This window comes from Asparagus officinalis, chromosome 1 (genome assembly GCF_001876935.1).
Source record: "Asparagus officinalis chromosome 1, Aspof.V1, whole genome shotgun sequence".
Lineage (NCBI taxonomy): Eukaryota > Viridiplantae > Streptophyta > Magnoliopsida > Asparagales > Asparagaceae > Asparagus > Asparagus officinalis.
In genome coordinates this window covers 15,191,188-15,208,461 of record NC_033794.1, presented here as the reverse complement: position 1 = coordinate 15,208,461, position 17,274 = coordinate 15,191,188, and the positions used below count along the sequence as shown (strand labels likewise).

Here is a 17,274-nt window from a genome sequence, read left to right as displayed (position 1 = left end):
AAAAATCCAAAAAAATAGTATACAATCATGAAATATTTCAAGGAAAAAAAAAACAATCAACGGAAATTAAAAGGGGAGTTTGTCATGAAACTCACCGAGATTGAGGGATGATGGTGAAAAGTTGATGGGGATTTTTTTCAGAATTATTTTCAGTAATATTTCTATTTTTGGCCACGGGGAATTTTTTTAGTTAGTTTGCCATCAAGGCGGAAATTATGAGTATAATTTCATAGAGATTTTGGGGATTACATGATTGATGCGGATGGTAGAAGATAGAAAGAGAGAAATCGGTTGAGATTGGATTAACTGATTGTATTAGAGAGATTTGCGATATGAGAGAGATTAGATGGATTGTTTAAAACGGATGGTTTAGATTTTTTTTTTATAAATTTAAACTAGTATGTACCCCGTGCAAAGCACGGCAACTAATTTTTTTTTATCATTGTATTTTAAATTTGCGTCTCTCTATGTTTTAATACATTTGTTTTGATTATTATACACTTAAAATTAAAAATCATAAATCATATAAAAATATATGTTACAAAAAATATTGTCATCTGATGCTTATACATTCTTGCTCTAAAGAATATATAATGGCAACTCTAAATTTCCTAGATTAAGAATCTAAAATTTAATATATTACTAAATTAGCTAAATATCTCTTTCCAAAGTTTTGTTAATGGCAAAATTTTACAGCCAATTACTATTCAATAGGTCAATTTATTTTGTATCTCGAGGTAGAGTTATTTTGGAAAAGTAAAATAGCTTAAATTGGTCTTGCTATTATCTATTTCTTCATCTCTCATTTTTCTTGTTGTTCTACAAAAGAAAGTAAGTCTTTATATTTACAAATTCTTTCTTAAGTTGAAATTCCTATGCAATTTATTAATAGTTATTTGTAAACTTGTCTCTTTCTTTTATTGTTACTAGTCCGCGGTCCGTGCAAAACACGGTATTTGTTTTTTTGCTACAGTAATCCCGCTTTTTTTAATATGACATGATTTGAATTTTTGGAAGTGCTACAGTATCCCGCTCTGTTACAGTACCTTTTAAATGTTACAGTATACCCGTGTGTTACAGTAATATTTTTAATTAATTATTAGCTGCAGTAATAATGCTACAGTAAATTCTACTGTAGCATTTACTGTAGTATGAACAGTAAATCTCTGATCCTCCTATTTGTATAAAGGAATAAATATTGTCCACATTTTATTCTTATTAATAGAATTTATTCAAAAAATTATTTATATAAAATTTTATTTACAAATGCTATCCATGTAAATAGCTAAGAGAGGATTCTAGGGCGTTTTCATTTCTATCAACCCCCTCCAGATCTGTGGCTCCTCTCTCTTCTCTCTCTAGAGCTCGGGTTTTGACTGGTTCTCCCTCGAAGCTGGTTGCTCACTCCTCCCTCAAAGCTCTTCGTCCCTCGAACCTCGTCGTCGAATCCTGCGTCGAATCTCGTCATCCCTCGAATTTTGTCGTCGACTTCTCCCTCGAATCTCATCGTCGAATCTCGTCGTCGACTCCTCCCTCGAATTTCGTCAGATTTTTTACCGGCTTTGGGGAAATCACTGCCTTTATTGGGGTATTTCGTCGGATTTTGCTTGATTCGTTGGATTTCGGCAATTACAGGTATAATTTCTCCATGATATTCCCTTTCCTCAAATAGTTGATGAATAATTTGATATCAAAACCATGAAATTTTGTTAATCGATTGTTTCCCTATTTTTGGTATTTTTTGTGCTTAATTTCATGCTAGATTCGTTAAATTTGGTTGATCTATCTCATCTCACGAATTACTAACCCTAGATTTGGTGGCTCTTTATTCTTTTTTCCCCCACAAATATAGCTAAATGAAATAATCTACATCGGAATAAATTTCGACACATATAGTTAAATGAATTAATCTCATAAATAAAATTAAGTTTTAGGTGGTCTATATTTGCTCATGAACTTTATGAGTTTAATGTTATAAGTTTAATTTATAAATAAAATTAACTTTTTATAAGTCGATGTTCTTCCTCTCTTAGAATCCTGTTGAATGGATGCACTAATTTGGTGAAATCTGTAAATAAAAGTTGGAAATATATATAAATTGCCTATAAGTTGCTCATTTAAATTGCTTGCTTGAAATGAGCGTTGTTAGTCCAATTTGAAGTCTTAATTCTCTTTTGTGTTTTTTCTTCATACTAAAGGTAGGGAATTGCTTGAGTGAATTCTAGGCAGTAAAGATCTTCCTTCTTAACTGCCTCTCAAATGGCTATAAGAGGTGTGAACTTTGCAAGAAAATTATCAAAAGGAAATAATTGCATGCATGAGTTAAAATGAAAGCTTGATCAGGTTGAAATTTATTTTGAGAAAAAAATTACTTTTTAGTGATCAACGCTGATAAGTTTTGAATTAGTGTATTTTAATTACTTTGTGTTGTTTCTGTGTCATAATCTTGGGACATGGTTAATTTTTGAAAGAATTATCTTAGAGTGAAAATACTTATAATAATTAACTTGTCTTTATAGTCTTTACATGGATTCAGATTATTTAAGAATTGTTCTCAATTTTTAGATATCCTAATAAGCTATATACATACTCTAATGCAAATGGTAATTTATTCCCACAAATATAGTTCAATGAAATAGTCTACATGGGAATAAATTACGACACATATAGTCAAATGAATTAATCTCATAATTAAAATTAAGTTTTAAGCATTCTATATTTTCTCATGAAGTTTATGAGTTTAATGTCATAAGTCGATGTTTTTCCTCTTAGAATTTTATTGAATGGATGCACTAATTTGGTGAAATTTGTAAATAAAAATTGGAAATATATATAAATTGCCTATAAGTTGCTCATTTAAATTGCTTGCTTGAAATGAGCGTTGTTAGTCTGATTTGAAGTCTTAACTAACTCTCTTTTGTATCTTTCCTTCATACTAAAGGCACAGAATTGCTTGAGTAAATTTGAGGCACTAGAGATCTCCCTTCTTAACTGCCGCTCAAATGCCTATAAGTCGATGTTCTTCCTCTCTTAGAATCCTATTGAATGGATGCACTAATTTGGTGAAATCTGTAAATAAAAATTGGAAATATATATAAATTGCCTATAAGTTGCTCATTTAAATTGCTTGCTTGAAATGAGCGTTGTTAGTCCAATTTGAAGTCTTAACTCTCTTTTGTGTCTTTTCTTCATACTAAAGGCAGGGAATTGCTTGAGTGAATTCTAGGCAGTGGAGATCTTCCTTTTTAATTACCACTCAAATGGCTACAAGAGGTGTGAACTTTGCAAGAAAATTATCGAAAGGAAAGAATTGCATGCATGAGTTAAAATGAAAGCTTGATCAGGTTAAAATTTATTTTGAGGAAAAAATTACTTTTTAGTGATCAACGCTGATAAGTTTTGAATTAGTGTATTTTAATTACTTTGTGTTGTTTCTGTGTCATAATCTTGGGACATGGTTAATTTTGGAAAGAATTATCTTAGAGTGAAATTACTTACATTAATTGACTTGTCTTTATAGTCTTTATATTGTATCAGATTATTTCAGAAGTGCTCTTAATGTTATCAAGTTGATGTTTTTCCTCGCTTAGAATCCTATTGAATGTATGCACTAATTTGGTGAAATCTGTAATTAAATTGGCCATATATATAAATTGGCTATAAGTTGCTCAATGAAATCATACCTGCTTAAGATGAGCGTTGTTAGTCCAATTTTGAAGTCTTAACTCTCTTGTGTCTTTTCTTCATACTAAAGACAAGGTACTGCTTGAGTAAATTTTGAGAGGGTATTTTCTCTGCATAGACATAGGAAAAAAGACTGCATAGACATGGAAATTGCTTTAAAGTATGAACCTAATCAGATATCTGCACATAAACACAGGACCATGCTCAATATTCAACTACCATTCATCCATGCATGTGAGTTCTTAAAAATAGTAAAGTACTTACTCCAAAGTAACCTTAAAGTTAGACTAATATATATAACCACACCGAGTGTGTCAAAGCAATTTTCATATAGAAAGTCACTATGATATTAAGCTTTACTGAACAAAATATGAAGACCTGCATAAATTCATCAGGTTTGTGCACAAAAAACTTGGTAGCAACTCCATTAAAAATTCAGATCCAGTTCTCCTTGCCACAGTCATTGGAAGTTCTCTTTCTTTTGAGATCTGCAACAACACAAAATAGATAGAGCTTTTTATGATATTGTATTCATATAGCGCATACAAAATGTAACAAATGATTACTAATCAACTTAACCTTCAGTTTTTTTGACAGTAGAATTCCTTTGAATGTTCTCGTCATCTCCAAGATCTTTTATCCTTGAAGGTGAATTTTTGAAAATCTTTTTCATCTTTGGCTCGAGCGGTGTGTTAGTCAAGGGAGTGAACACAACTTTATCTTTTGAAATATGTTTAGGTGTTTGTAGGAGAGCCTCTTCATTTAGATCAACAACTTCAACTTCTTGGGATTCCTTTGTAGAGAAAATTAGATGTAATGTACTATACATTGTCATTAAAATAATAAGCATTTCTAATAACTTTGATAAGTTTGATAACTTCAAAATTTAGGTTTGTACCTGTGAATCACCTTCAATAACTTCGATAAATTTTGTAACAGTGAAGCTTTCATTGTATGTTTCATCATTATAAAATTAAAACTATGTTGTATGTTTCATCATTATGAAATTAAAACTATGAAAAACAGATATAAAGCTATCTTTAAATTTGTAGGATATTATTGCGATATATTAGATAAATGTATTAGATCAATAATTAAACAAAAGAATTGCTTACCTTCTTCGAAGTTATACTTTGTTAGCTTAACCTGAACTTTTATAGTCTTCCCAATAATTGATTTGTTAATCTCTGGGATTATCTCCCTTTCATTGTTCTGCACAAAATCACGCATTAGTTAAGCACTTCTTAATACATTTATCTTATGTGAAGCAGTTTGGTTATTAGAGGTTGAGCTTACATATTCTATTGTCCTTGATACCTCCTGGGCTGAAACTTTGATTAAATTTTCTGCCTCCTTTCTAAAGACAACGAATGTATTGATTGTAGTTCTATCTTCCACATCCAATGTCATTCTATACCTATTGATAAGTTTATATTTAGAAAAATATTTACTCAGAATAAAAAGTCTATGAGAAAAATTTATTTGTAGCGTGAAATAAATTAATTGCTTACTTGTTCTCTGCTAGGACTTCCTTGTTACATTGTCTGCACCAATAGGTGTTTCCTGATTCCATCGTTTTCTTGTTGCAGTATGGACATCCATGTTATCTCCATTTTTGTTCAAGTATGCTAATAATTTTCCCCTGACATAAAAAATGATAGACCTGCACAAATTCTTGATAATGAGGTCTATTTTCTTGAAAAATAAAATTTGGTTCATCATTTGAGTGTTTTTGTAATTTACTTCGGCTGTTTTCGGGTCTTCAAAGTATATTTATTCCATCAAAGTTGCTATTTCAGATTTCACTAACTTTGGTTGGCTTGGATTGAAGTTTACTGGTGTGGCAATAACTTACAATTTAGTTTCAGTGTCCGTATTTCTGTACATATACATATTTTATTTAAAATTATGTATTACAATTGGAAAATGAAGTGAAAGTAAATCATATTGTGTATGTCACAAATCTTATAGTACCTGTGCATGTGTACATCAATAATTTTAATGTTTACAAAAAATAATGGCTAGTTTTCACCATATATGCAGTTTAAAGATTACCTATGTGATAGTTCCAATACCCGTGACTCGTTAATGTTTATGTAAACTTTTGAACCCGTACTGACTGATGCTGAGAATTGACCTGAAGAAATTATAGCTTTTATTTTTAAATTATTCCATAAAGCTTAGTTGATTTGTATAAATATTATTGGTTCAAGTTATTCATATTACCTCTGAAAGTATTTATGACAACCCCAGTGACGATCATGACCATATTGCTCGGGTCTTGATTTTGAAGTTTGCTTTTCCAAGTCAACAGCTAATTTGTTCCATAGTGTAGCTTTGAGTTCAACATTACTGTAATCAAGACAGTTGCACTTTAGTATTGTTAAGATAATTTAATAGAATGAAGCTGCGTTATTTATATATATTCCTACAATGTCCATACTAAATCTTACCTTTCATCTATTAACTTTAGTGATCTTCTAGGATAACTCTTTTGTCCATTTGCAGTTAGTTCTAATGGGTATATTTCCTTTACAATTCCAACGATATCTATTGGTCCATTTGCAGTTAGTTCTAATGGGTATATTTCCTTTACAATTCCAACGATATCTATTGAAGATATAGAATATATTTAATATTAGTTCTAATGGGTATATTTCCTTTACAATTCCAACGATATCTATTGAAGATATAGAATATATTTAATACTATCAAAAAACATGTATTATTGAAAAAATGAATTAGTAATTAAAATTACAACCTGTCAAGTAAGTTCTATTTGTGCTGAGTGAAGGCAAGTCACTGAATGCTGTGTAGTGGAATTTGTACTTGGGAATTGAAATTTCATAATCTTGCAAAATACGGATTTGAGTCTGCCTGCAGAAACTTATCATAGACTTGTTCCTTGTAGCTCTGTAGTTACCAAATGAATGAATGACTCGAAACTTTGATAGAACATGAATGCTGCCTTCTTCCAACATAGGATGGAATCTAGACATTCCATTAACATGAATACTTCCCTAAATTAAAGTGTCCTGTAGAATATAGATATTATAAAAAAATTAAACTTGAATGATGGAAACATAAATTATGAATTATATTTCGTGCGAAAACATTATCAATAAAGAAATCAATGGAAGTGACTATAAGGTTATAAATTTCTTACAGATTCGTCCAAGAGTATGATATACAGTCCATAATATTCTTTCGTTTTGATGTTAATATTCTCCCATATGTTTGTTACACGGGCCTTAATAGTAACCTCTTTTGATTTGATGCTCAGATCCTTGATTGCTATGAACAACTTCCATCTTAAACTGTGCAGACCTGTAACTAATTAATAAGTATGATAGATCATATAATTTACATATAAAGCCAGTGTTATCGAGGCGTGTGCCTCGAGCGCGCCCCGGACGCGGGGCGCTGCGGGTTGGGGCAATTGCGCCTCGCACCAGAGGCGGGACGCTACAGGCACACGAGGCGCGTACCTCGTGTGCGCCTCGTGTGCGCCTCACTCGCGCCTCGTGCGCTTGACACTTACATCATGTAACAACCTCTTTCTTTTATTTTTTTAAAATAATTTACATATTACATATTTACATCATGTAATAGACTCTTTCTTGTTAGTTAATCCATTCTCCATCTTTTCATGTTTAACCTATAAAAAAATATTAATTAGTAATTTAGTATACTTGTTTGCTAACAGTAACTTCCTTTTTTAATTAGCATGCTAACTAGAAATTATGTACATATAAATATGTAATTGTTATCTGCATTCTCTATTTTTTCATGCTAACTAGCAAATAGCAATTAAGAATGCTAACTAGAAAATTATGAACAATCATGTTTGCTAATCATTTAATTGTTACTTAAAAAATACATATATCAATTTTAAATGAAAATATATATTTCTTATTTGTTACTTGCTTATTTTGTTTCATAGACTTTTGCTTATGTTGGAGATTATCTTGCATTGTGATTTGTGAAAACTTATGAACTTTCATAGACTTTTGCTTATGTTGGAGATTATCTTGCATTGTGATTTGTGAAAACTTATGAACTTCTCTATATTATGCATGCTAATTAAGACTCTTTCGTGATTTAGTATGTGAAATTATATTTCTTAGTTTTTTTATGTTATAATTTATAAACATGTTGCTTATATGCTTTTTTGTTTTATGTTGGAAAATATTAGTTTGAGCTATGCGCCTCAATTCAGTGAGACACGCGCATTGTTGTGCGCATAAGGGGCCTTTGCGTCCCGCATTGCGCCTTGCGCCTCGATAACACTGTATAAAGCATTAAACTGTATGTAATGTCAGATAATAGAACACAAATTACAATGCATAAATGGACCCAAGCCTCGATAAGTTCAGTTTATTTGTATTATATGTATACTGCATACCATATCACTATTTAATACTCAATCTAGTTAAAACTATTGTTATAATATAATAATGACATGCAAGTTGCATTGTGTTTGATCCCTATAATACCTTAATTCAAGTTGTTGAAAATTTCATGATAAACTACATTCACTGTAACTCCATCATATGCCACATTATCATCATTGTCAACAATAAGAATTTTAAGACCTTAAGGGATCATCACTCTTGACACTGCGACGTAAAACTGTCTATGTGTGAAACATGGTCTTGGAAGGTACAAACCCACATATATCAATGTTTATCCCCGACTTTTGTTAATAGTCATGGCAAAACATGTTTTAATTGGTAGCTGTCTTCGTTTCATGTGAAAATTCCATTGAGAATCAGTGTTTGTACTGACAGTTCTTGAAAGAAAATGCTTTGAACCTATGTGGCTACCACTGATGATTCTAGCCTCGATGACCCATTTCAATAACTGAGTAACAATTAATCTTGTGCCATTACAGAGTCCTTCAGTAGGGCTTAGATTACGCAGGAGCATGATTGGAGTTCCTACTTTCAGTTTTATCTCATGATTTGGCATGGAAGGAAATGTCAAAGAATTAAGAAACTCTGTCAGATATTGTGATTGATTTAATTGCAGATTTGGAAATGTTTGGCAAATAGAATCTGAACTGAGGTATGTTGTGAATCCTCCTTCTATTTTATCCAGTACACAATTGTTTATGATGTCAACTATCTCATTTCTTGGAGTTAGTATTGCTCTTTCTTCCAAATAACTTTGATTATAGCAATTCTGTTGAATATCTGGATATGTTGATACAATTATATCTTCTATTGCATCTCTTGTTGGTTGTAGTAGAAGTTGCTGCGGAATTCTTACCTATGAATATGTAGTGGTCGACGATGTCCTTTGGACGATGATAGAGAAAATAACCGAAATGATTTGAAATATATTAAAACTCACGGATAAATACATATTTAATGCAGAGAAGCTTTGAAAATTAAAATCGTATAACAAACTGTTAAAAGAATTAAATGAAATCAATGGCCATATAAGGGCAATTATCACATAAATATTGAAGATAATAAAGCCAATAACTTGAAGAGTTCTTACCCGTGCGTAGTTGTTGATGCTATTGGGAAGACAATTGAAATTTTTTTTTTGGGGGGGGGGGGTATACATCATGAAATATTTTAAGAAAAAAACAATCAATGGAAATTAAAAGGGGAGTTTGCCATGAAACTCACCGAGATTGAGGGATGATGGAAGAGGATGATGGTGAAAAGTTGATGGGGAATTTTTTTCAGAATTATTTTCAGTAATATTTCTATTTTTTGGCCGCGGGGAATTTTTTAGTTAGATTGTCATCAAGGCGGAAATTATGAGTATAATTTCATAGAGATTTTGGGGATTACATGACTGATGCGAATGGTAGAAGAGAGAGAAATCGGTTGAGATTGGATGGATTGTTTAAAACGGATGGTTTAGATTTTTTTATAAATTTAAATTATTTTGTCCTAGGAATATGGACAGTGAGGATTTAGGACACATGCCGTTTTCATTTGAGAATAAAAGTGATGATGTGATAAGTTCTGAAAAGGTTTGTGGCAAAGGGTTTTGGGTTAAGGTGAACATTAGCAGTTTATTCAATCAACTTCCACCGCTATATGCGTGGCCACATCCTCTGCCAAAGGGTGAATAATTTAACCAGACATTAGTCCGAGCCGACCACCGTGTAAATTTTATTGCGGGTCGGGTTCATACCCGTTAGGGTCTGTTGCTTTCCAACGTGTTAATTAATCGGTGGCGATTGGTTCAAGTCAAAAAAGGCTGTGCCGAATTGGACCGGAGATCCAGTTCCCTATCATTAAACAACCCAACTAAAGCCGTCAGATTAATTGTCAACGGCCCCAAACAACTTTACGTCGTCTCAAAACAGGGGAAAAAAGAGATAAGAAAAACTAACATTTCTTGCGGTTTACACTAGCGAATTGTGACCGCTCTGGCCTCCACCTCTTTTTTGTGCGTCTCACTTCCGCACTCAACTAAAATCAGGTATAACTTAAGTATTCTTTGGAGATGTTTTTTGTGTATTTACTTGATTTTGTTTCTATTATTTTAAGTTTTTAGATTGGAGCTCGATTACTCAGGGGTTTGGAACTCAGGATCATATGTATTTGCGATGGGCTTTGAGATGTTTGAGATCAAGAAGGAGCTCCTTTTATGGCGGCAGCGCTGAGAATTTGTTCTTGGCTGCTCGTTATGGAACCCTAATTAGGTCAAATCCGTCCCTTTTACACTCAGAGGTACACATTTATGGTTATTGTGTTGTAATTTTCTTCTAATTGATGCATTATTTTTCATCATAATTACGCTCTAAGGTCATGGTTCCAAGAATTAGATAAACTTGTAAGTAAATTTGATGTGCGTAAATTATTCTATTTGAAAAGTTCATTTTTTTTTTCATTCTTCGTCTTTGATGTCTATTTGCCACAATTTCTCACTGTCTTTTGGCATTTCCTTCTCCTCATTGTTTGGGCTCATTTTGTGCCTGATTTTGGCCGATCCGTCTTTTTGTGTGTTAGTATCAAAGAAGAATCTTCTTGTTGAATTCATTGGTTTATAGTCTTAGCGTCATGTATACGACCTTCACATAGAAAATAGTAATTTATTGAAGTACTCATGCTGTTTCTTTGATGTTTGCACTATGTTTTTGTGGATTAGTAGGTGTTGGGTTGCAGAGAAAGTCTCCGATGTGGTTCACATGGCTTGCATGACCTCAGATATCGGGTTAACGAGGATGAAAATTTCGGAGCCGAAGTAATTTCTTTTGACTTTCTTAATGTTATTCTCTTTAACTACGAGCTTTAAATCTATAGCGCAAGAAAGACCAAAAAAAGGAATAATAGATCAAGTTACTTTCAATTAGACAATATTGCTCTTTCTTGTCTCTTTAATTACTGTGTTATAAATTTTGACAATTTTGATTTTGACTGAGTGTGCGGCGATGTAGAAATCATAAATTGTAGAAAAATTTACAGTGGGAGGCAGGGAGTGCTGTGAATGAAGTAATATTGGCTAGCAATTATTTAGAGTAATGTACAATCATAAAATTTTAAAAATAGCATAAATGAAATTGGTCCCCTAAATCTATAATATTATGAAATTAGTCCTGCATATCATTATAATTGCTATTTAGTCCCTGTACCCATATTAGTTATTTCAGATTAGTCACTGTAGTTAGCTACCATTTGATTTGGAGGGAATATTCTGTTTAAGTTAAGACTTTTGTCATGGCTTTCCAGTTATACCCTATATTAAGTACTCCAAATCTGAATTTGTTTCTTTAAACCTACTTAAACCTTGTAAAAAACCAAATCCATTAATGCCACTTTCTTCCCCAGTACTTGTGTTTCCCTCTAACCCATTGTACAACGATTTTCTCCTCTTGCAAACCACAATGTGTGGTTAAAAATTGACTAATTGAGGTCAGAAAATTGAACCTTCATTTGTTTATGAATGTAGTAGCTTTGACTCAAGGGCCGCCACGACCCTACCCATTACGAGGAGTCCCTGCACACATTAGTGTTCCCTAATCATGTTCCTTGCAAAAGGTGGAGAGATAAAAAAGGAATTAGAAAACAATGTGTAGCAGCATATCCTAATATCTATAGAATGCATGAAATAAAGAGGATCTACACTTACAGCTGGATGACCCATAAATGTACAGTGTAGATCGAGTCATTCCTATTCTTTCTAAAGGACGCGTATGGGTTGCAAGGTAAGTGGATAGAAGTGTGCGACATTAATGCAAGGAAATAATTAACATGCTACATGTTCATGGAACTTGCAAATATAAGAAAATTTGTGGTGCAATGTTTAACCTATATAAGAAACTCACGGAAGTGTGCTTTAGTATCCAAAGGCAGAGGAAAGATTAACATATTAGCGTGTGTGTGTGTGTGTATCCCTGTCAATTTTCTTCTATGTTTGCAAACCAGACTCAATTCCGCTTCTGCACAAAGCTGTAGACTGTCCTTTAATCCTTGATGCGGCTGATCTCCCACATGATGCATAGCTTAGCCAGTTCGCTTTTGGTATATGGCTAATTTGGTACTGCTTCCCTTGATCTTCTGTGTTTGTGCTCTGTTTCATGTACACACCAACTCACCCACCCACCCTAAAAAATGGGCGAAAAGGAACACACCCACTCCCCATCCATCATCACTACCACCAAAGAAACCCTTGGTTGTAACTTGTGGCATTGCTTATGTAATATGCAAGGGCTTGGGTCCTGAGTCGCCTGAGGTGAAAAGGAAAAGAGCATCTATTGAGGAAAGGAGGTTGACTAATAATCTATTTCATGCTAGTTTCAAAGTTTGCAATGGGAGATGATTCTAGGGATTAACACCAGGTGTTTTGCAAGCTCCAGATAACACATTCTTTTGGTCAAGAACTTCTCATATGAAAGAATTTGGGTAGGAGAAAAATTGATGTTTTTCGTCTAAACTTGATTCGGATCCTCTAAAAATATCAAATTTGAATAAAGTACTCTTCATTTTCTCGGTTAATTTGATAGTTAATGAAAAGATTTGAGAAATGCAGCATTGAACTTTGAGTGTGAACCTTACCGTCTTGGCAATCTTGTTACACTTTTTTATGATTGCCTATGAGATATAAATAACTGGTGATGAAACTTCATTGATGACCAGTTTAAAAAGAATGTTTGTAGATATAACAAACTAACAATTGACAATTTATTAATTTATAAGCATCTATAATAGTCACGTGCAATAACCCAACAAAACAGATGGTTTTTGAGCTAGGTTACCCGGAGGCTCCCATATCCGTGTTTGTGTTTGACACTCCTTGGACACTTCTTCGATATATGCACACATTTATTCAGATGTGTACTCAATTACATAAGACATGTGTCAGTTCAAAAAAATCATGATACACGTCTTGAATGTATATCGTACACTTCACCTCAAGTTTATGCAATTCATTGGACTCGGGACATACCTTCAGCACATCTCTAGTTCATAAGTATGATTTTAAAGGATAGTTTTGGTATCTAGTTCAAATATGAGTGGTTTTTCATTTAATAATCTTCTTGATATTTTAGTTCTCATAACATGTGAATAAAAAATAATATCGATCTCATATAGATGATTAATTTAATATGTATGTGTATAGCTGTGTCCCCGTATCCTAACTTTTACTATTATGCCATGTCCGGTATCAGCACCCGTTTTCGTGTATGTACCCTCACCCATATCCATGCAACATGCTTTTTGGGGAATCCAGAAATTTCATAAGAGTTCTAATCTGTATCAAAAATCTCTTAAAAAGAAGTGAAATGATTCTGACACCATAAGGTCTTCTTTTAGCAGGAAACAGTGGATCCCTTCTCCCTTGTTGCGGATGAACTGTCAACCCTTGCAGACAGATTGCGCTCGATGGTTGTTGCAGAGGTCTGTGGTCTTCTTATATTGTAGCTTTTTGAAATTTCCGTTGATTTTCTTCATCTATGAATAAGATACTAAGTGGTAATGTATAAGATACTCAGTAGGAATGTGTTGTTTGCTAAACTATAGTATCTGAGAATTGTTCTTTGCTTATTTCTTTGGACTTTAACTACGACACCTGTTTCCTGTAGGTACCGAAGCTGGCCTCAGCTGCAGAATACTTCTTTAAAATGGGTGTTGAAGGAAAAAGATTCCGTCCCACAGTAAGAGTTTCATTTTCAACAACTTCTACTTTATAATGTATATAAAAAGTTTTATTGATTATGCATTTCTTATGATAGTTCGTGCTTTACGCTCCCATCTGGTTGAATGTTATGTCTGATCGTCTGGAGATATATGGTCTATAAGATGTATACCAGCCTTTCCTATCATATAGCATATGGCATTTGTGATATTTTGTAATAGCTCAGTGAAATATTTGTTGGTGGTTGTCCTGTATAGAAGATGTGTTTCGTGACTATTTCCATGACTCATGCATAAATTTGGTTCTATATGAAACTTGAAGATATCATTTTGTGCAGGTTTTGTTATTAATGGCATCTGCATTGGATGTACCCATTCCTAAAACAGTCATTGATGGCAATCTTCATATGCTACCAAAGGAAGTGCGTGGAAGGCAGCAGTCAATTGCTGAAATAACTGAAATGATCCATGTGAGCTTTCCCTTATTAAGTATTTATTCTTGTGGTCTTCTTTTCTTGTTTTAATGTTGGATTTTGGGGATTCAGTGTGTATGATATTCAGTTATATAGATGTGCTTCTCCAGCGGGATTGTTCTTACTTTAACCCTGTCCTTTTGTCTAATTAATGGTCTGTTTCCTTTTGCCATATCAGGTTGCAAGCCTTCTGCATGACGATGTATTAGATGATGCAGAAACGAGGCGGGGGATCAGTTCATTGAATTTTGTAATGGGAAACAAGGTAAAGCCTGGTCTTCACATCGTGACTTGGCCTTATTGACATGAATTTATCTTAAACACTTCTAATATATTTTAATGTATAGAAGGAAACAAGTAAAACATTTGCCATGCACTATCTAGTCTATGCAACTTCCTAACTATACTCATCCTGATGGAATTCACAAATTTGAAGCATGAGATAATTTGTCACTGTCTTGTTCACTAAAGTTAGTATCAACTTTTAGCATTATATAGTTACTTTGAACAAGAAAGAAAGTTAATTTGTCTCTGACAATAATACACTTGCTGTAGACTCAGTTTAAATTAAAGATCGATGAAGAGAGATTGAATAGTAGTAAGAGTTGACGAAGTTGTAAAGATTTGTTAGTACTCAAGTTAAATGCTTATTCTTGTCCATATCAAAGTCTATAATATTGTCCAACTTGATCAAGTTTTAGTCAGTTTTGTATATCTTCTGATTATTTTCACAAGTTATTTCCTATATATTTTCTTCAAACTAGAATTTAGGAGAGCATAATGGACTTCTTGTTAGGTAAATAGCTAAGGGTGTGTTTGACAAGCTACACAAAACTGGGCTAGGCCCAGTCCTGGCCCTGTTTTGTGCTAAACCAGTTTTCCTCTGGACCAGCTTCCCCCCTCCCCTCCGGTCCGAAAGAAAACTGGTTTAAGACCATATTTTGGCCTATGAAAACATGGATGATCTAGGCCTTTTGTTTGCCAAACAAAAAATATTTCAAAATTGGGCCAGGTTAACCTGGCCCAATTTTGAAAGATTGCCAAACACAACCTAACATTTTAACTGCCTTTATGATCAAGCGTATATCAGAACTTTTGATCATTTCTTTGGTAATAAACAAACTTTTCTATTTCATGCGTAAGTTGGATAATTGTTTCTGTGAATGTAATGTATGGATTGTCAACTACCAATTTACATTACTGACTGGTGAAGCCTCATAAATGTTGTCATATTGCCATCCATTGCTCAGTGTGTCTACATCAATTTCTTATGGTCATTTATAATTTATACACACATTGACGTACTTGTTTATGTAGCTTGCTGTGCTGGCAGGAGATTTTCTACTTTCCAGAGCTTGTGTCGCTCTTGCTTCACTGAAAAATACAGAGGTATGTGATTACTTACTGTTGCAATTTCATCACACACAAGTTTCACCTTCTTTTTGTACATTTATTATTTTGGAAACTTAGCTCTCATGTGACATTATGAATAATTAGTCATAGACATAGATCTAAGCTTAATGTGCATAGTGCTTAACTGATGTTGAAGTAATGTACAAATATCGCTTAATACTACGTTATTTATATCTAAATCCAGATTGAAATAAATGCAATCACATAGGGATATCTGGTATTAAATTAAGCTCACATATCCGTCTGGAAGGTACTTTATGCCTAGCACCAGAACCTGCTTTAGTTCTTGGTATGCATGAACAGTTGAAATCCCTTATGTCATAGACTGTCTTGAAATGTTAATGCATAATATGCTAATCACTTTTGTGTAAAGATCTGTTACATTTATGAGGTAGGACATAAAACAATGGTCAACTCAGTATGTCCTAATATTGTAGGGCACTTGTACTTTAGTTATTGTTGAGGAAAATAAATGTATAAGAAGCCTGTTGCAGGCTTCATGACTTTTCCTTATCATGCCGTCAATTTATTGATCTTGGTCGTCTAGATAGTGATTGTTGATCATTGATGTCTTACACAGTCTTGCATTTCAGTCTTGCATTTCTAGTGCGTAGTGATTATCGAAAGTTTATAGTTTCATGCTCAGTATAAAGGTCACCTGTGTTTGAAAGTCGAAACTATATCCATTGTCTTTACTATTTGTTGGAAAAGCTGTATTTATCTCAGGCGTGGCATGAACATTTTTTCTGCTACAGCAATAAACAGTATGTGTTTCCTAAGCATATCCTCTGGTTCTCCACCTGATTCATCTATCCATGTGAAATTGTAAATCACTAAGAACAATACTGACACACTTGGGAACCACTTCTGTGAGATTTACTATACTACATAATGGGACATGCCACTTCTTACAGATGGAATCAAGCTTAAATTGCTTAGCTGCTCAAGGTTAATACACGTTGAGGTCTAACTGACCTATTAGCAACTTTGTTTTGCTTCAATCTTTCAAGTGGGGCTTTTAGCTGAATTTTAAAGTGATATCGGAGCTCATATTTTGTAGGCCTCAAGATATGGATGGAGGATGCCGAATGTGTCATGACATTGACTCCAACATTAAAGACCTGGGTGCCTGAATAGACCCAAAAGGGAGCATTATTGATACATGCAAAGCCGCTAATAAGCTTTGGGCTGAAGTAGGACATGCAAAACCTGTCAGCAAATATGCCCCAGCTTTGCACAACTTGCAAACACTACATGAATAAGAAATAAGTAAATTAATAAATAATTATATTCCCAAACGGAAACCACTGCACAAGGATGTAGACATTGGAAAAAAAAGTGACTGCAGTGTCGAAAGGAGGGTTGGGACACTATCTCCATGATATGACCATGGTACAGTCTCTTATGAAGTGTCTCGCATTGAATTGGTTTTGTGGGCTAATAGTCTGATTTGGGTGGTTGTTGGATTTGGTAGAATGAAATAAGATGTGGGATTATTTCCATATTAAGTTGGGTGAATATATTTAGTTAGTCGAGTTGAAGTGTACCTAGGACTCCATAGAAGGCTTCCCTTTTGGCTTAATTACTACTATTCATTTTAC

The 17,274-nt window shown here is 33.6% G+C and overlaps 1 protein-coding gene across 15 annotated transcripts in view; it reads left to right on the top strand.

The window, feature by feature from the left end:
- LOC109851452 (solanesyl-diphosphate synthase 1, mitochondrial-like) overlaps nt 1,310–17,274 on the top strand; it is a 31,763-nt gene continuing 15,798 nt past the window's right edge. Inside the window, exons 1-9 of one of the 15 annotated variants that reach the window (XM_020421679.1) lie at nt 1,310–1,635; nt 8,579–8,751; nt 10,200–10,382; nt 10,804–10,896; nt 13,467–13,550; nt 13,736–13,807; nt 14,126–14,257; nt 14,439–14,525; nt 15,578–15,649. In XM_020421679.1, coding sequence (XP_020277268.1) covers nt 10,248–10,382; nt 10,804–10,896; nt 13,467–13,550; nt 13,736–13,807; nt 14,126–14,257; nt 14,439–14,525; nt 15,578–15,649 — 675 coding nt within the window. In that variant the 5' untranslated portion in view covers nt 1,310–1,635; nt 8,579–8,751; nt 10,200–10,247. The other 14 variants (XM_020421647.1, XM_020421638.1, XM_020421611.1 and 11 more) reach the window with 14 other exon arrangements.